The 21689-nt window shown below is 39.0% G+C and overlaps 1 protein-coding gene across 5 annotated transcripts in view; it reads left to right on the top strand.

Annotated features, from left to right (window-relative positions):
* DOCK10 (dedicator of cytokinesis 10) overlaps window positions 1–21689 on the top strand; it is a 218702-nt gene that overhangs the window by 109586 nt on the left and 87427 nt on the right. For all 5 annotated transcript variants that reach the window (XM_063442511.1, XM_063442509.1, XM_063442512.1 and 2 more), the window contains exons 12-17: window positions 942–1169; window positions 1802–1924; window positions 5348–5430; window positions 8059–8181; window positions 10588–10667; window positions 18696–18883. In XM_063442511.1, the coding sequence (XP_063298581.1) occupies window positions 942–1169; window positions 1802–1924; window positions 5348–5430; window positions 8059–8181; window positions 10588–10667; window positions 18696–18883 (825 nt within the window). The remainder of the gene's footprint in view (window positions 1–941; window positions 1170–1801; window positions 1925–5347; window positions 5431–8058; window positions 8182–10587; window positions 10668–18695; window positions 18884–21689) is intronic.

Here is a 21689-nt window from a genome sequence, read left to right as displayed (position 1 = left end):
AATGATAGAAAAAAAAAACCCTATTCATCACAATGGGTTCCTAAATTCTTAACTCTTTCATCCGGAATGGCTCTCATGGTTTCAAAATGTTTGATTCTGCTACTGCCTTCTATTAGTGGTTGACCTTCCTCTAACACTTACTTCTTGTCTTTTGATAATACTGGAAAATAGAGGCTTTTCCCGTAAACACTCAAGAGTAACTAGTGATACATGGGCAGCTTCTCAGTCTCGGTTACGTTCCTTTTATAAATCGTAGTCAGAAGCATGTTCTGTTACAGAGCAGTAGAAATTGCCCTCCTATGTGATCTATCAGCATAAAATGGATAACAAATAGACACACTGTAGGAAAGGAAGATGAGAACAGACGATAGCTAGTTTTCCCACACAACAGGAACAAATGGAGTCAGATAACAACAACTGCCACATTTACTGAACCACAAACCATCAAATACAACTGCATGCTTCTCGCAGCTTCAAAATGTTATTTACACTACTGCGTGCATCACTTCATAGGCCTCACTTTACATGGGTGACCAATGACTTCTTGAATATCTTGAAATATTAGGTCAAAGTAGTGTACAGTACAATATACAGACATTGTTAGTAACCAAACAGTTACACAATCAATCTGGGACTGTAATAATAACAGCATCATGTTTCTGGGCTGTGATCATGGCGTAAGCTCATCTCTATCTGTGTTTAATAAAAATAGGGTTAATCACTAAACTGGCAATTTTGGGTTACAATATGGTGCTCAAAGTGCCAAAGTCAACGTGTTACAAGTTACTCTTTCCTTGTGTACATGTTTATATCCCCTGAATTTAAATATTCAGTATTTACCGAGTTTAACTGGCATCGACCATTTGCAGTATATTGATGTCCTTATAGCATTATAGTATTAAGGTGTTTTGTACATATCTGTTTTTTTTTTTTTTTTGCAGATTGAGCCTTTCTATTTGTCTGTGGCTTTATTTGACCTCAGAGAGGGGAGGAAGATATCGGCAGATTTTCATGTAGATTTGAATCATGACATTGTAAGGCAGCTAACTCCTGGCTTATCAAGTTTAAATGAAAACGGATCGACTTCCCCTTCTGTCACCCAGGCTAAAGAATTGGAAGAACCTCAGATCAAAGGATTTCCAGAGAAGTGGATGAAGTACCCCAGACAGGTAAACACACATATCAGCAGTCCACAACGTTATAGTAATACAATATTCCTGATCATATATAATGTATCTCTTCCATGCAGTTGGTTTCAATGCTGAACAGTAATGATGGACTCCTAGAATTGACCCCAATTTTTTTATTATCTAAAAATGTAAATAAAGGCATTGAATGTTCTGTAAATCTGAAGGCTTTCTTACTGAACCGGGAAATGTTTCATACACTCAGGTCGCTCACATTCTGTACAATGGAGTCTCAACTTGTCCCATAAATTCCTCCTAGCAGCTGTTTATGGGATTAGTATTTCTACACTCGACAATAATTCCATTCGTCACACATGAAGGAATGGAATTTGTGTCTAAACTGACAATAACTGTACCACTGCTGCTTTTAGGAATTCTTTAATAATATACTTTTCCATCATAAGACTTCGAAGTAACAAGTTATCAATCAAGTAACCACTGGAGAGATAAATTCCAGGCTGCTATTATCTCTCCTACTTTACATTTATTAGTCAAATTTGATCTGCATGTTTTTAATTCAGATGTTTTTAAAACCTAAGGGGTTAATCATTTGCTAATCATTTACTCTTTCATACAAGGCCCACTAGTAAAAACATTCTATATTTCTCTTTCAGGCTATATTCTCCATAACAAATACACACTCTGATGTGGTTTTGGTTGCCAGAATAGAAAAAGTTCTCATGGGAAACATTGCAAGCAATGCTGATCCGTACATTAAAAATTCAGATTCCAGCAAGGTACTTGTATACAAAATAACATTCCCAATATTGTATATAGATTTTTTTTCCATTTGAAGACACATTTGACTTGACCTTCCATCACCCAGCAGTTTCTACAAACAGTCTCTGGGACTTCCTGTGGGCAAATTAGTCTATTGAGTCACTGCAACCTCTTGAAAGTGCCTTGATGGTTTCTTCAGCTAGCTGTCTTTGACAGAAGATACGTAAACACACAGAAGCATATCCTTTCTTAGTTTGTATTTCTGAAAAACTGGAGAACCGTGCATTTGCTTCTGAAAAATTATATTTATATAATTGATAAATATGGCAAACAATTCATAAAGAATAGGACAACAAAAACATATATATATATAATATCAAAACTACTCTGGAGAAATTCTATGATAAAGTGTTCCATTTGGAGGACTTACTCTGGGATGTTTGTATCGATTCCACCGTATAATGCTTTATCCCTTTGTTTTGATATATGTGGCCTTACGTTGATCCACTATATATTTGGTAGGCTTCTGTCAGTCAATTCTTTTAGTCATTTGAGGACAATAACAGTGACCATTAATAAATGTAAGTTGTTGTCTTTGGGCAGAGTCCAGCAGCTAGACTGTCTCAGTGACTCCTAGGGGTCATATATTTCAGAAATAATTTATAGCAGCTCTCTGCCTAAGAGCTAAAATGCAGTAGAGGTTCAAGGACGGAAGTTCTTGAGCTTGTTCATCAACAAAAATGCTTAGAGCTATTTGCGACCTAGTTATAAAGTTTTTCATATTCTTATGTTTATGTATACAAGTTAAAAGAAATATAATAATGCAAACATTTGACCACTTAGTGTTGCTTTTGCATATATAACATGACAGAGTTCCTTTCAAATTACTTTTACCCTATACATTGTTCAACATGCTTAGCAGATGTATATCTGAGGAGGAACAGAAAGATTTGTCAATACATGACATACTCATGGCCACACAGGAAGCCTCACATACCTTTTCAGGCTGCAGGGCACGTGGTAAAGCATGCCACACAAAAAAACATACAGCTCGATGTTAGAGTGGAAGAAAAAGGGATAAGTTAATAATAATAATTATAATAATAATATTATAATAATATTAATAGTAACTTGTCAAGCTAAACTAAAAGATAATAAACAAGGGGTTTGAAGTGAACTCTGTCATATTACTTTAAGATAGTGCTGGATTAAAGAGACACTATAGTCACTAAAACAATTTAATCAGGCTTCTGAAGTCTCACTGCTCGATTCTCTGACTTTTAGGAGTTTAATTAATTTGTTTCTGTTTATGCAGTCCTAGCCATAGCTCTCACAGTCAGCGTGAAAACAATTGGTTTCATTCTAAATCAGATGTTAACTTACTTTAAAAGTGTTTATCTCCTACTCTGTAGATTGAATGTTAATCACATACAGAAGGCTACTGCAGGTCTAACAACCTATTAACAGAGCAAGAGATAACATTCTAAATTAAACAGTATTTGTAATTAAGGAAGTGTAAACATTAGATCTAATTTTATAGGAAGTGTTTAGAAAGACTGTGCTGTTACTTGCAGGGAGATGTGACACAGTGATTTAACTCCTAAATGGCAGTGAAATGAGCAGGGGCATGATCTATAACAGAAAACTGCTTTATTAACCTAAAGTGGTTTTGGTGACTATAGTGTCCCTTTAAGGATTTCACAGACCTGGAGCTGAAAGGTTTAATAGACGTATTAACATAAGTTAAACTTCCATTTTCATGGCAGCCTTTAACAAAATTTGTGTAACATATAGCAAACCTACATCTGGACCCCGTGCCCATTAGATTTTTCTGTCTGTGTGATTTAAATGTCAACATGTCTTAGAAGCTCCGCACACAACAGGAACACCAACTGTGCAAAGTACACATAACAAATACATAATGTGTAGAGGGTCACTGTAGTGGCAAACACCACATGTATAATAACTGAACACAAAATTGCAACTGCTTTGGTCCTATTTTAAATCTTAGACCTGGAATATATCAACTAGCTGCTAAAATCATTTAAAGAGACACTATAGGCACAAAAAACAACTTTAGCTTAATGGCGCAGGTTTGGTGTATAAATCATGCCCCTGCAATATCACTGATCAATTATCTGCCATTTAGTTGTTTAATCACTTTGTCACCTTTGTGCATGTGACTTGCATAGCCTTCTTAAACACTTCCTGCAAAGGAACATAGATATTTTCTTATCCCCTGCTTTGTTAATAGCCTTCTTGACCTTGCAGGAGCCTATTGTGTGCGATTATATTTAAAGTTACAGAGCAGGAGGTAAAAACTTCTGAAGCAAGTCAAGATTTGATTAAAAATGAAACCACTTTTATTTCATACAGACTGTGTCAGTCACAGCCAGGGGAGGTGTGGCTAGGGCTGCATAAACTGAAACAAAAGTGATTTAACTCCTAAATGGCAGAGAATTGAGCCGTGAGACTGCAGGAACATTATCTATACAGTAAAATTGCTTCAAGTTAAAGTTGTTTTGATGCCAATAGCTTCCTATTAATAAAAGTCCATTATCTGAGGGGGGGGGGAATGTGAGGGTTGCTTCCATAAAAAAGCACTAAAGTTGTGGTTTAAATGCAATGAATGCAAAAGCATATAAACACCTTTAACGCATGTGTGTGAAATGGTTTTGCATCTAAACAGTTAGCCTGCAGTTTTACCATTTCACAATCTAAGGCACTAATTTAAGTTCAACAATAATAATAATTTATCAATATATAAGTAGAAATAGATATTGATATAAACATTTAGATATATTTTAAAGTGGATATATTTTGGGGGTCTCCAGTGATTGCTGGGTTTTACTTACATGGATCTGACCTTCGCTGCTGCTGCCATCTTTGTTCTGGGAACCCTCTTTATCACATGTCGGTTCTTCTCCAGGAGCCAGAGGAGTGCTGTCCTCTTACTCATGAGAGTACAACAGTGAGATCTTGGGAGGATCCCACGTGTCTAGCGGATCATCGATAGATAACATCTCACAACCAGCGAGATGATGCCTGAAGTCCATAGCCGCCACAGCCAGACTGGACAAAAGTTCATGGCGGAGCTAAGCCTTTTGTAAACTTTGGAGAATCCCAGGCTTGTCCATAAGGCAAAGTAGTCCCACTTTGTCTCATGGAATATTTGGATTGTGTTGGAATTTCAATGAAATGTAATGAAATTCCAACCCAGTCATCGTTGATATTTCATAAAGATATCTTATGAAATACTGATAAGCGACAGAGCCACTTTAAACCATTAGATTCTCTTAAAAAGATTTTGACTTTATATATTTACTCAACTAATTCTGTAGATGTGACAAATATAACTCACTGATTGAAAGAAACCATAATGCATTCTGCATTTTATCGCTTGCTCCACTAATTAATATTCTTTTATTATGTATTTTTAGTCAGCACAGAAATTATTGAAGTCAACAAAGCAATTTTGTAGCAAATTGGGAAAATACAGAATGCCTTTTGCTTGGTCCATGAGGTGAGTATAACGTACTTATCACCACCAGCAGGCTCCATGTAAAACTAGTTGTGATATAGTTGTGAAAATTGGCGAAATTAAGTTTGGTGTCTGTACTGTACTATATTCCTAAACTGAGATGTAAAACATTTGCTGCAACATCACTACTAAAGAAGCAACTTGTATTTTTGTTTTTAGTCTTGCCATATTAAAAATGCATAGGGGGCGGGGCCTGGATGCCGAGCTGACTGGTCGCACTAAACCAGAGCTCCGTGTAATGACCTGCAAATAGGCGATTTAACCCGACAAAGCGCACCGAAATCACACCGGGCTCATTTACCTGGCACAGCAGAGCAGCGGCAGTATCCCGGGACGTATCAAACCAGACCTCCGGGAGGCATTTTAAAGCTACCGTGGAGTTGCGGCCTACCAGCGGGCGCAGACATGTGAGTGGCGGCCGACCCCCACGTTGGCAAACCCGCGGGAAAACGCTGCGGCGTTGAGGCCCTGACCACCCCCCCCTGCCGGTGTGGGATATCCCGGCACAACTAAGCGAGAGACGAGCTAGCAGATCCCTGGATTAGGAAGACCAAACCCCATGTGCAACCTACGGGGTCCAACCAAGATGGCGGCACAGCCCAAACGCACACTCACAAAGCCACCCCAGTATGCACAGGAGTTCATCAACCGACTGGGTACCTACTTGTGGGCGAAGCTCAGAGCCCAGAAACGGTCGTACAACCTGGCAATGAGAGAGGCGGTGGCATGGATCCGCCCGGCCACCCGGCGTAAGCTACAGTGGAACCCCCCTCGCATCTTCAAAGCGGCCCCCAGACTGAATTGGAGCCAAACCTCAAAAAAGCAGGCAGGGGCGCCGGGCCCCTCAAATAACGACACAACCGAGACAAAGACATGGCACAGGACCCGAACAGCCTACCCCTCAATGGTCCCGACAACCACCGACCGGCACCCAGCGACAGATCGCCCATACACCCCCTCAGGAAACAGACAACCGCAAACCAGCTATACAGCCTGGGGCCGGGGGGAGAAATTTTCCAACTTTGGGACAAACGCTGCCGTCCTGGACCCCTATTCCCAGGGCTTCGGTTTCCCGACTTACCCTGCCTACCTTCCAAACGCCACAGCACAAAAGAGCATGAAGAGAAAACAAACCGGAGAGGGACTCACACCCAGTGCAGTCAAGATCGCCTTACTGAACCCCCATTTTCAAGGTTTCTATTTCCCAGACTTGGGAATTGGCTGACTGAACACAGACCATTGATCAGTAAAGTCCCTACAAAGCTAGTGACCCCACTATACATGTTTATAATACCTGTTTTATACAGTATCACTATTTTCTTTATGCATGATTTGTTCACAAGTTTACTCTTTATATACAGTACAGCTTTGCTAGCATAATGTCCTGTTCATTTGTTTATCCTCATGATATAACTATACAACTGTTATTACTACTATATGACCGTACTATATAGCAACGTAACAACCCACTAGTTTTGTTTAACGCGAAAATGACTAGTCAGTTAACTGTTTTAAGCGGGAAAGGTCTGCCTAGCATGTCACTGTTTTGAGCGGGAAAGGTCTGCCTAGCATATAACTGTTTTAAGCGGGAAAGGTCTGCCTAGCATGTCACTGTTTTAAACTGGAAAGGTCTGCCTAGCATGTCACTGTTTTAAACTGGAAAGGTCTGCCTAGCATGTCACTGTTTTAAACTGGAAAGGACTGCCTAGCATATGGCTGTTTTAAGTGGGAACGGTCTGCCTAGCATATAACTATTTTAAGCGGGAAAGGTCTGCCTAGCATATAACTATTTTAAGCGGGAAGGGTCTGCCTAGCATGTCACTGTTTTAGGCGGGAAAGGTCTGCCTAGCATATAATTGTTCCCCACACGACATGTTTGCCTAGCATATAGTTGTTTCTAGACAAAAACGACCTACAAAATAATATGGTCTCAAGTTATAGCCATAGTTAATCTATGTGTAATAGCAAAGTTTTGAGGGGATGTCAGTAAAAAGCTGGACTTTGGTCCTACAGTGGGACTATCGTGAATGTCATATTCACCCCATAACTTGCCTAGCCTGTACCTAAAGTTATGTTTAACTTTGACTCATGATTCAAATAAGCGACTCACAAAATGGAAGCAACCACACTAGTTTGCTGGTATAATTACCATCACGCTGGACACAGCATCTCAATTTTATTCCAAGAGCAGAAAGTTAAGCGACGTAAATTTAGTTTATTTTAGTTTATTTTATGTTGCGCATATATTTAAGTAATGACAATCGATACCGTCTACCGCAAAACTCAACCTTATAAAAAATGTGCAAGATCAATCCTGTACCTCTGTGTTTAAATGTTTTGTAATGCACTGGAGGATTGCCGTTGGGGTACCTCACAGGTGATTGTACGAAGCTTCTGCACTACAAAAATAAAGAATTAAAAAAAAAAAAATGCATATATATATTTTTAAATACCCATCAAAATGGAAAGCATTTATTTTTAATGTACTGTCCTTTTTACATATGTACTAGCACCCAAGATCAAGCAAAAAGTAATAATATATGTCTGGTATATTTATGCAAACTTTGTTTATATATGTCTAAAAATACACGTCTCTTCTTCCTCATGCAGACCAGTATTTAAAGACAACTGTGGAACCATTGATCGAGAGTCTAGATTCTCCCCTTTGTTCCGACAAGAGGGTAACAAGATTGCTACTGAAGATCTGATTAAACTGGTGTCAGAATATAGAAGGTTCGATTAAGTAGTCTGTCTCTCGACAACATGTATGAACTAGTATTTAACTAAAGATTTTTCCATTGTAAGCCGTCTAGGGAGACTTCTATTATACTTTTGTACTGATGGCATCATTGCTTTTTAGTTTTCCTTGTGGTATTTAAAGGTATTCAGCGCATGTACTTCTACTCCTGGTATACACCGTGCTAGCCACATAAGTCTCAAATTCTTTAAATTAAAAAAAAAGATACCAAAGATGTAGTAACTACGTTGATCCTGACAAAAATAAAATCCTGTCTGGTGCACCTCAACTGCTGTAAAGAACATTAAATACGGTTATGCACACATCCACTGCACTGGCCATCTTGGAGAATACAAATGCCATCTCCAAATAATAATATCTTCTAATCTATTTAATTTATGGCAATTTCACTTTTTTATTGTATAGTTGAAATACCCCATACCAACCAATTATGACTTTCTATACACATATTTTGTGACTGACAGAGAAGTTTTGGTATAATTATACATTTCTAAAACCTGTATTATTTAACTCACATTATGTGATAGACTGCAAACTTCTGGCACTAAATTAAAATGTCTGTAAATCAGGCATACCCGTGCAGTTGTTTTACATCTGTTTGTATAATGCACAACTGATATATTGTTACCTGACGTAACGCTAAGGACATGTTCAGTCGGGTTACCCAGGTCAAACGCTGTTAGTAAATGAATTGTGTTTACATCCCATCATGAGGTCACATGGCAAGGCTGGATAAGGAGAGAGACAATAGCCAGAGCGATTTTTCATAGTGATATAATTCATATACAAGCTTTCAGATAATAAAACAGATTTCCCATTAGAGTAGACATGTCAACCACAAATCAATGCATGGCTATGCCCACTAAAGGTAAAATATTAAATTCTGTATACATGGAGTTACTAATGTAGCTAATAAATTAATATATTGCTTTATGAGATGACAAAAGGTGTCTTGTGGTTACACAAGTGTTTCTATTAGACTTAATTAATTACGGTCCGAACTGCAATTCATCTGAATTTGGGTCAATCGGATGATCGGTCAAATTCCCTTGCTCGAAGCCGAATCACAAACCAACCAAAACATTCAATGGCAGAACATATTTGTTTCTGGGTCGTGATTCTAAATTCTGCCTAGTGTGTAAAAAAAAAAAAAAAAAAGATGGTTGATGGGGAAAAAAGCCACTAAATTAAGATTTTCTTTACAGATCAAGTGAAAATTAATCAATAGAGGAAAAAAAGGGAGAGCGGGAAAATATCTATATTTATATATTATATATTTACTGATCCTCCTGATTTTTTTCTCTATGTATATATTTAGTAGTGCATTGGTTAGCACATTTTTGAGAAGTCTGTGATTAGAAAGCTACTGAAAGTCTTGGTGGGGTTAGAAGGGCAGGACTTGCAAGGCAGCAGACAAGAGATCTGCAGCTTTTGCAAGCTGTTTTTAGATATATCCACAATGAAAAAATAATTCATAATTAAATGCATGCATGTTTTTAATGGGAGTATATCTACTAAACAGTGTTTTGTTGTTTGTTTGTTTTCTATATTATTAAGGACACTTGTTTTGTGTCGCTACTTTTGTTGTTCTGAAAATAGTAAACAGGTGACAGGAGGTTTGCTTCTCATATACACACAATGTGGATTTAAAGTGATGACAATGTCATCAAAACGAGCAAAGTGTGAATATGAGATTAACTAGCACTGTCACTTGAATGGCAAGATTTTGGTTTCAAAAACACTCACTCTACTTCCCAGCTATATTTAGATTGCTAGGTTTATTAAAGGGGTGAATTTCTCTTTATAAAATTGATGCTATAATAGCCAAGCTGGAAAATAACTGCTGAATAATCCACATTGGTTATATTTTGCTCTAAAATGTGTAAAAATACTTGGATTTTTATTGCTTAGTGAATATCAACATAAGTATAAAGCCAATAGGATAATACAAAAATATATTTTAAAAAAATAGTAGCATCCCTTTATATCCATACTATAAATCAGTGTAAGTCAAACCCATTTCTCGTTATATTAGTTTGATTGAATGAAACAGATTTGTCCTCTATTTTTATTTTTTGTTGTTTTTTGCTGATCATAATATCCACAGTTGACATGATGTATTCGACAGTTCATGCTGTGTTTCTATAGCGTAATGAGACTTTTTTTAAAATTTATTTTTTTTTTTAACTTTTGCCTTGTCAAATATGATTCAATGTTGTGATGAGTATATTTGCAATTTTAGAAAATAGAGTAGGTTGTATGCATTCAGCAAAGCAGATTTTGTGCTAATACTACACTGTCTCTCTCTTTGGCAACATATACATCTGCAGTATGGAATGTACTTAAAATATACGATGACGTATTTATTTTATCTTGTTTAGGGTTGAGAAGATTAGCAAAATACAGATAATTCCTGGAAGTCTGGAAATATCAGTAGACATTGTTCCCATGGAACATCCAAGTAAGACATTTTTTCATTCTTATGAAATTATTGTATCGTTAATAGTTACAGTCAGTAATGGACATATAGAAAATGTAAAAATATATAAAAAGACATACCTCATCAATTTAGACTTAAAATAACAAATATTGCAAGGGGATGGAGAATTACCATAGTGATCCTACTCCCATTAAAGGGGAACTATCATTTCTTTAAAAACTAACAGTGCTGAATAGAACCTGGTAAATCACCTATAACTTGTGTTAACCTTTATTTTATATGAGGTGTCTTGTTTTCCTTGCTGACTTCAAAGAACAGAGTTTAAAAGGGTAGTTTTCATGATAAATACATTTAATCTTAAATGATAGAGAATCAAATGTAATCTAGACATTGAGAGAATTGCAAGCAAATGCTTAAATTTCTCAGTCAGTTAGTACCACCTGTGCTGAACCTATGATAAGAAAGCTATATTCTGCATAACCTGGTTTCGATCGTATGTTTCAGACCAATTGCAATATGTGGCCATTTTTGATAGCGCTTCCCTCCCTCTTCCAGTCACATGTGGTGTTCCCCAAGGCTCCATATTTGGCCCCCTACTACTCACATTATTTATAAATGATCTGCCTAATGTCTGCAAATCCTCAACTGTACACATGTACGCAGATGACACTGTAATTTACGCTAGTAAACCAATTCACAGAGGTAGAAAAGTGGATAGCGGATAACAAACTCTTCCTAAACACTGACAAAACTGTTACAATGATCTTTGGAACTGTACCTAGATTAAGTAAACTACAAAATCAACAACTGTGTATCAGAACAAATTCAAATAGCACACTGACAGCAGTCTGCTCTTAAATATCTAGGTATGTTGCTAGACCCCAATCTATCCTTTGGCCTTCACACTGAAAAAAATTCTTCAAAACTTTACCCAAAACGTAGTGCCCTGTACAGAAACAAATTCTGCCTAAGCCCTACAGTAAGGAAACAGATAGTGCAACAAATGCTAATGCCGGTCATTGATTGTGGGGTTGTAGTGTATGCACCTGCACTGCAAACTGACCTTAATAAACATAATATGTTATCTAATTCGTTCTGGAATTAATCCGAATGTACATTCATCTGAATGCACAAACGGCTCATTCTTTCATTGAGTCATTTGTTTTTTCTGCTCACTCTTTCTTTGAGTCATTTGTTTTCATTAGTGAGCCAAACTAATGAATGAGCACCGAATGAATGAGCCATTCATGCATTCGGTTGACTGCACAAATGTCTCATTCTTTCGGTGCTAATTTGTTAGTTCAGCTCAGTCCCATCAGATATGATGGGAGTGAGCAGAAAGAACGAATGGCTCAATAAAAGTACGTCAGAGTCAGAGTGGAGCCGTAGGGAGAGGTAAATATGGTCTGCTACAGCAGGAGGTGCAGACAATGCTATTCACCATTGGCCAACAACAAACACTGGACCAACAAGGAATCTATATTACCCAGCCATAGGCCCACCAACAGAAATTATCTAGTGTGCACTCAAAATAATTATGCGAGAGTGGACAAATAGATACATTCCTTCCAACTAAACCAAATTAAACATGGCAGCCAATCCTTGTGTAATTCATTCCAATACTTAGATTTGTATGGTTGTCCAATAAAATGAAAATTTTATTTATTTTAGAAATATTTATTAAGGAATAGGCCAGTTTACAGCAAAATCCAATCCTTTAATAGAAACAAGACATTGCATGTAGGTTATTGGCAGAAAGGGGACACCAAAACAGCAGGATTATTTTCTGTGGCTGACCAGAAATGTCAGAGAGAAGGCTTGTAGCTCAGACAGGAAAGGACATAAAGAGAAAAAAACTCACATTATGCCAACAAAAAAGTAACTACTAGAAGAAAAGCACACAGCACACAGATTGGAAATTATTTAGTTTTTACCCTTGATAAAATAATATCAACATGACAGATAGCTCCCTGACAGGTTTTGGTGCCAACATACATTAATATTTGTAATAAATTCTCACCTACAGCCCAGGATGTTACAGTTGTTAAAAGGACACCCCATGCACCATAACAATGTATAGCTTCTGATGATTGTTACATTGTGGCATCCAGACAGGGGAGGGCTGGCAGCCTCAGGCCTGGGGGGCAAATCCAGTCAAGTGGCCCATTGCACCCCTGAATCAGCTCACCATCCATGCGCACCTTTTCCTGGTTTTATAACGGATGTTGATGTTATGCTAATCAGTAGCTCTTTGCCATACCCACTCCTTTGCGGCTCCGACTTTCAATGTTGTAAGAGCGCAGGCTGAGAATCTCTGAGCCTGTGCTCTGACTCACTAACTGAGCACCGGAACATCAAGGGAGAGGATATGACCTAAGGCAACTACTGCTGGTGCGCACCAATGGACCACCAGGGAATCGTTTAAATTAAATATGCTGGTGTCCCAAACTTGTGAGCTGTGTTGGCCGCCAGGCACCTCTGTTGTCATGGCGCCCTACGTGGCCCCACAGCTTGCACACCTCAAAGGCTGGCCCTGCTGACAGACACACTGGCACTCACTCTCAATAACACACACACACACAAACCCTGACAGACAAACACTCACTGACAGGCAGACACATACACACACACACACACACACTGACAGGCAGACACACATTCACTGACAGACCCTTACTTGACAGACACACTCGCTTACACACACACTTACTGACAGACACCAGTGCCATATTAACAACATTATGGGTCCCCGGGCAAAGCAGTGCACTGGGGCCCTGCCTACACAACTTACAAGAATAAAAAAGTAAATTATAGATACAGCGAAGATTATATTTATAAGTACCTCCAACAAACGCAATGCATACATACAATACATACACACAGACTGCTGAATACAGTCACACACCGACTGCTGAATACATACACGCATACAGACTGATGAATAGACACACACAGACTGCTGACTACACACAGACTGCTGACTACACACAGACTGCTGATTACACACAGACAGACTGCTGAGTACACACAGACAGACTGCTAAGTACACATAAAGAGTGCTGAATACATACACACAGTCTGCTGAATACAAACACACACAAACAAACATACACACAGATGGCTGAATAAATACAGACTGCTGAATACACACACACTGCACCCCTTATATACAAACACTACAGCCACTATACACACATACATGAACACTACAGTCCAGTAAACATGCCCACAATGCAATCCCCATACACATAGATACAAACATATGCTCTGCAGTCCCCACTGACACACACACACACACACGCACACTCTATAGCCTCTAGACACATAAACACACAATCTTTACAGCCCTTAGACATGCATGTGCGCACACACACACTAAACACTTCTAGATGTACTTACATTACATCTTGACATTTAACTTTTCAGGACTGTATACCTGCACATTAAAGCAGCGCTGTCACTGTTTGGGGATTTACCGAATTTGCAAAATCCCCCGATACTGACATTTCAACTGGGGGTTTGTTAGCCAAGGGGGGCAGGTAAAGGTGATTTTACTTGCCTTAACATGTCCCTCTTGGGTGCCACCATCTTGGTCCAGCATGGTCCTCCTTGGTGCTGATGTCACTGTTGTACGTTTGGAAAGTCTATGGTGGATCCCGTGAAACTGCAGGATCCTCTATAGACACAGCCAATTCCCTGCAGTCGTCACTGATAACAGCTGCAGTGAATGACAATTAGGTTCCACCTTGTGTCAAAGAAAGGCAGGATGAGGAGTCCTTACTTTGTCTCTCTATTTGTCTTGGCTGAGTTGGAATTTCAGTGAAACTCCAACATAGCCATAGTTAGTATTTCATAAAGATTCTATACTGAATCATTATGAGTATTTCATAACGATCCCATCTTTATGAAATACAAATTTTTCAGTGGGGGGATGACAGTGCCACTTTAATGTGTTTGTATATCAGTTTTAAAACTATTGTTTACTGCTGTTTTATATAATAATAATTATAATTATATTGCACTTACAAGTTTGTGAGTTTTTTTTTTGTTTGTTTCCATCAAGCTTTCTAATCTATTTTTGGGGTTAATAAGAATAGGAGGTTTTAATTGGCAGAAAGTATTGAATGGGAGGGGGGTAGTCAGCCTATGGCTAGCATTGGCTATTATCATTCTTATACATTACATATAATCAATGCTTTTATACAGGACATCCTTAGTAAAACAATACAGCACTAAGGAGACAGAGTGGGAACATCAGAACCCTTGAACCTCTCGTGTGGGGCTATCTCCAAATATTGTTGCAAAACCAAAGCAACAAACACCTCTGGGAGCATATATTTTATAGAATGTGTAACAGGAAAATCAGAGAGTTTTCAAGGTGTTCCTACTGAGATGGGAAACTTGTTCGAATAGCCCTACTTTTTCCAAATCTAATCATAGCCTACTAATGATATTAATCATACACCTACAGAGCTTATGAGTAATAATATTATGACCACAGTCATTTGCTCAACTGGTTTGTGATTGCTCTGGGTTCCTGATAACATCAAATTTTACATGATTGCATTTAGATAATAGTGAAAAAGACATTATAGAGAAGGTAAACAACTGTAAAAAAAATGCTGAAATCACAAAATATAAAAGATGAGAATGGGAGGAAAAGGTAGTAGGAACACTATACTGCCTGAAATAGACAGACAGCAGGAAATTAAACTGATAATGAATGAGTTAATAAATTAAAAGAAAACCAGACAAATTAATTTGAAATGTACTTGACACAAACACAAAGGGGACCAACATCGGGTGGGTATTCAATTGCAATCTTAACATTGTACTAAATAAACTGCCACAAAATATATAGATTATTTATATACATTCCTGAAAAATGCATGCACCTCATTCATAATTGCATTTTCCATCTTATTGTTTTGTCTTGTCTTCGTATTGTTGTTTGAGCAGTTTGTCTTCAATCTTTGTAGCTGAATCTTTGTCCTAATGATCCCTAATAATTATGTGTCTTGTTGAGTTCCCCATTGAATGGCTCTTCTATTCATATACATTTTTTATAATGCATCCCTGGCAATAGTCCAGCACAATTAATTTCCTGTCAAGATAGAGCCATGTAAACAACCAGTGTTAAAGGAACCCTCTAGACCCCTAAAACATTTTAGCACTTTTTATTAGGGGCATATATACCAAACAGTGATTTTTTCCATTTATTTATTAATAAAATACAATCCCTTCAAGTGTAAAAGTACTGTTAAATGCAACATTCTATCCCATGTTATTCCAAAGTGCCTCAACACTAACATTTTGTTGCATACTGTATATGGGAAAAACTATGAACATTAGGAAAAAAAAACTGAATTTACGCTGACACAGCCTGTTTGCATGAAATATTGCAGAGCGTTTTCTGTTGTCAGCATATGTGTTTTCATGTTTCTTAAGCAGCTCTTGGCTTCATGTGCAGTATGAATTATCTGTGCACTTTAATTCAATTGCTCAGATTCTCATTCACAAAAAGCCGCCAAGAAACACACAATGAGCTGGATTCTATTTCATGATATTTAGTTTATCACTGCTTTTTATCTACAACATTTCTGTTGCACTCAGTGGAAAACCTGATGTTCGGTCTCTGGAGATAAATCATTTCTGAATTATCTAATACAGCCATATATCAGTGGGAGCAGGTTATACCCTTTGAGGACTGGTTACACATAGTTATACAATATGATTTGTTAAAAATGGTCACCAATTAAAAAGATAAAAACAAATATTTACCTGATACATTTTCCAAAATGTCCATGTGCGAGACAAATCACATTTTGTAAACAAATTGAGCTTTTCTTTTCAAAAATTGTGTTTGCTCTAATTTTACAGTTTAATACATTATGGCTGTTTTTCCATATTTTTATAATTGTTATTATTACAATCGCAAAAGGAAAATATGCACAACTAAACCAAATCCAGTTTAGCTTACTCTGTTAAAGGGACACTATAGTCACCAGAACAACTACAGCTTATTGAATTTGTTCTGGTGAGTAGAATCATTACCTTCAGGCTCTTTTGCTGTAAACACTGTCTTTTCGGAGAAAATGCAGTGTTTACATTACAGCCTAGTGATAACTCTGCTGACCACTCCTCTGATGGCTGTTAGAGATCCTTCCTGGGTCATTGCTGCCTAAAATGCATCCAAACATTCAGTGCCTCCTCCCTCTGCATGCAGACACTGAACTTTCCTCATAGAGATGCATTGATTCAATTCATCTCTATGAGGAGATGCCGATTGGCCAGGGCTGTGTTTGAATCATGCTGGCTCTGCCCTTGCTCTGCCTCCTTGTCAGTCTCAGCCAATCCAATGGGGAAGCACTGTGATTGGATCAGACTACCACTTCTGCTGTCAGCAGGCAGTTGGCAGGTCTAAAGGAAACAGTGCCAAAATAAGCAGCTCCAGACTTGAATACAAGTAAGATTTCTATATTTAGAAAGTCATGAGGGGACCAGGGTGGCTAGATGGTGGTTTTAACCCTATAGGGCCAGGAATACATATTTGTGTTCCTGACCCTATAGTGCTCCTTTACAGATGACATGTGGTGTTAGCTTTTCAAAGCTACACCTTACTGTGGCAGCCATCTTGTAATGATTTGTATAACTATCCCACCACACCATTAATCCATGCCACCCTTTTGGCTGCTATGTCCTGGCAGCTGTAGTAGGAGACATTGGAGAATTTAGTTTAGATTAGAACATAAGAGTAAGATACAATATTTAAAATATATATTACATATATATAAATGCACAAAAAATATAGCATAAAGTTATTGTTTTTTTTAGCTTACAAGGAGTCTTTCAGATGCTCATCCTGCTTTTGAAGCTCAGTTCTCATCAGCAATTTTCTGTCTGGAATTCTGGGAATTGGAGACAATCAACAAGAGACAAACAAAAAAGTTGGAGATCAAATGTCAAAAAATTAGATGTTTTGATGAATAAAGAATGACAGATACTAGTGACTTGCAAGGATTGTTACATTCAAGAATCTGTACGTGTGTTTGGAGGGATTGACCTAATTTAATAGATATCAAAACCATCACAGTGATGAATGGAGACATATTGGACTCAGTGTTGGAGAAACAAACAAGCAAACACACAAATTTAGATGTATCATAGAGCACATGTACTGTATAACCATAGATTCTACAGTGCTATATTCTACCACACTCCAATGATAACAGTAATAGGCGTCAACTTGAAAGAGGTTTAGTTTAAGGTGCATCTCAACAGATAGAGAAGTGGGTAATGAAAAAAGCACACCAGATGACAAAAAAAATCAGTTGCCATGTAATATCAAGTGAAAAACACACACCGTGCAATCCTTTAAATTAAACGGATGCTCTAAGCACTATAACTACTGCAGCACACTGTAGTAGTGCAGTGGTTATTATGCCAGATGTTCCATGGTGCTATTCCACTCTCAGTTGTCAAAATGTATATGAATGGCTTGACATTTACCTGTCTTTGTCAGTTACCCAGAGACCTTATAGTCTGCATTGATGTGATAAACCCAAAATTCATACTTTGACCTGTGCATTATCAATTTTGTTGGAACTTTGGACATTTTTCATTGATTGATCGTGACAGATAACAATCCTAGTTATATTGGTGGCCCCCATCTTATTCCCAATTCTCATCCCAATCTGCAAGTTAAACAGCTTTTTCAAAGTTCCCCAACATACCTACCGTTTATGTCTTTGGCATATCCCTTTCTCCAATGTTCCCACTTCCCTGCCCTTTGGAAACATAATATAATAATATATATAATCTAAAATTGACGCCAGTCAATAGACCTGTGCTTTTTTGCTATGCTTAAAACACTACAGTAATAGTAGATTTATTAGATCTGGTATGCAGATTTATTATATTTGGTATGTATTTGGAGCTGTGATCACAATCATGTTTATGCTGAATAAGGTATGAATTACACTTGCTCTTTTTATGAATGCATTAATCCAAATAAATATATACATTGTCATCTATCGTTCTGTCTTTCAGACTGTCTTACCTCGTCTCTAGTACCAATTAAACCATTTGGTGACATAGAGAAACACCCACCCACAGTGGAAGTTGAAGAGTTTGTTCAGCCATCAACCAAATATTCCCTGCCTTATAGAACCTATAAAAACCAAATATATTTATATCCCAAACATCTCAAGTACGACAGTCAGAAATGCTTTAACAAGGTGAGTGTGTACAATGCCTGCCCTTACTAGTTGAATGGAACTCCCAAAAATGATATGTAGTAAAGAATAGCTTAATCAACTCAACTGGTCTAGATATACAATCAAAGTTATTTAATTAATAATGCAGTACAAATGACAAATTATGTTCTCTTAAGTCATTGTAGTCTAATTCTTCAGTTAAGGGGATATATATATCAGAAACATAGCATACAACACAGCCTCATTATTGGCCGTACCATACTAATTAACAATTTAAGGAATGATAATTGTCAATGACAGTTTATGCCTTTCTTTTTTTTTTTAAATCTTTTTTATTTGAAATTTTTAAGTGATACAAGGAAAGTTATGAAGATCACGAAAATCATTGTTTAGAAACGCACAGGTTTCAAATAATTGGTAAAGTAATATAACAGTAGATCAATTGAGATACACAGATCTCTCTGGTACCCCTAGAAAAGGGAGACACGCAGGTCTCTCAAGAACAATCATACGTACGATATATCCCCTGGGTCTCTGATGTCAGTTGGCATGACAGAAATCAGAATAGGCATACAAAACATGACAGAGGTACACGTAATTATGGGCATGCAAGCCCGATTCAGTACTAAGGCAGGAGGACCTGTCGTGTATGTACTAGGTGAGTAGAAACGTCATGCAGGTGATTGCTAATCAAGCCTATGTACAATGGACTTTTAAAGGTCGTGACACTGCTCGGATCATCTGAACGCTCACCCCTTATTCCTCCTGTTACCCCCACTAGAACATTGGGCTTTTCCCATGAACCATATGGATTCTCAGTGCGGCACTTCTCGTGGTGTCTAGGCGTGTCCAATGGGCTGGCGGCGAGCATATGGCTTTCAAGAGTGGGGGAGTTTTAGGATATAATTCCCAGGTGTATCCGGCTCGATTCCTTGCCGGTCATGTATATCGTTATCTGTCATGGTGTTTCGTGGTGTGCAGAGTAGGATGAAAAGGTAGTGGGTAGAATAGGAGTGAAGAAGAGAAGGAGCAAGAAAGGGTAGAGAGATGAGTATTGTCACCAGAGCTCCGGTACCCCCTGAGCGGCATCAGGGCCCAGCATCCCGCAGGTCCCCCCCGTGGGTACCCAGGATGGGATGGGTGTACAGACCGACCATGCCCTCTCGTGAGTCCCTCCTCCAGCTGCTTACCCTATCTAACGGACTAACGATCTTGGGACCTATAGACAACCCATGGTTGCCACCTCTCAGCATGTTTGTCCCCTCTCCCCAACAGGGATGCTTGTAAGGCCTCTGCCCCCCGAATGTCCTCCACCCTGCAGATCCAGTCTTCAAGTCGAGGTGTCTCTTTCTTTTTCCAATATGCCGGGATCAGGGCCTTCGCCGCGTTGAGTAGGTGGCGCAAGATCGATTTCTTGTACCTCGCTATTGACATCTCCGAAATGTGTAGCAACGATAGAGCCGCTGACCATCCCGGTGTCTCCCCCAGGACTTCATTGCATTCCTGCCGAATCATGTTCCAAAATGGCACAATCAGGTTACATTTCCACCAGATATGCAACGTCGTGCCCCTCTCCACTTCACACCTCCAGCACGTCGGTGGAATCGTTGGGAAGATCCTGTGGAGTAACGTCGGTGTCCTGTACCACAGTGTGAGCAACTTATAGTTAGTTTCTTGGTATTGCGAGCTGGTAGAGCTCTTGTGTTGCCACAACAGTGCATTTTCCCACTCTTGGGGTGTGAAGGAGGTGTCTAACATCGTTTCCCATTGCCGACGGAAGGTGTTATTTTCCGCCAGATGTCCCACCAGGACGTGCTGGTAGAGCGTGGATATCGCCTTCCCTAGGGGTAGGCCTCTTTTGCATATGGCTTCGAACCAAGTGAGATCTCTATGTAAGCGTTGATTGTTGCGTATCGAGTTATAATAATGCCTAATCTGCATGTATCGCAGAACCAATAAAGGCGAGCGAGGTGAATCTCCCAGGAGGGAGTCCAGGGTCCGCAGGGTACCGCCTCTCAGGATTGTGGAGATGGGGACATGTTCTCTTCCTTCTGCGAAAGGCCACGTCTTCGATGGGATACCTCCCCCGATTGTCTCGTTGTCTGTGATAGAGATCAAAGGGCTGGGTATGGGTGAGATGTGCGGTTGGTCCCTCAGGTTTCTCCAGCTAGTAAGCATTTGCGCTATCAGGTTTGTGCCCTCTTTAGTGTAGCCATTTCTCGCCCCTCCCGTCCAAACGGCGGCCTGCAGGTGAGCCCCACGTCTGTCCCTGGTCAGGGCTACCCACGGTTTGGAGAAAGTGCGTATGTTCCATTCCAGAATGCGCTGTAAAACCGTGGCTTGGTGATACCGTTTAAAATCGGGCAATGCTAGTCCCCCTCGATGACGTGGCAGGCAGAGAATGTCATATCTGAGTCTGGACCTCTCCCCCCTCCAGACATAGTGAATGACCGCTGACTTTAATGTGGAGAAGAAGGGTGCGGGTATGGTGAGTGGTAGCGTCTGAAAAGGGTATAGAAGCCTGGGTAGGATATTCATTTTGAGAACAGCGATCCGACCGTGCCAGGAAATATGCGGATAAGCCCATTTATTCAAGTCCGCCAGGATCGTTCTCAGTAATGGGATGAAGTTGTGTGAGTAGAGAGTTTCCGGATCAGTCGTCACCCATATTCCCAAGTATTTCATTTTCTGGGAGCACCATCGGAAGGGAAAAAGGCCCTCCATGGCTGCGAATTCCTCTTGTGGGACGGTGATGTTGAGCACTTCACATTTAGACAGGTTAAGTTTAAGCCTTGAGATCTTGCCAAACCCGTCAAAGGCTAACAAT

The sequence above is a fragment of the Pelobates fuscus genome, chromosome 2 (assembly GCF_036172605.1).
Source record: "Pelobates fuscus isolate aPelFus1 chromosome 2, aPelFus1.pri, whole genome shotgun sequence".
NCBI classification, from domain to species: Eukaryota; Metazoa; Chordata; class Amphibia; order Anura; family Pelobatidae; genus Pelobates; species Pelobates fuscus.
The sequence above is the reverse complement of the archived record's forward strand: the minus strand, read 5'-3'. Positions and strand labels throughout refer to the sequence as shown.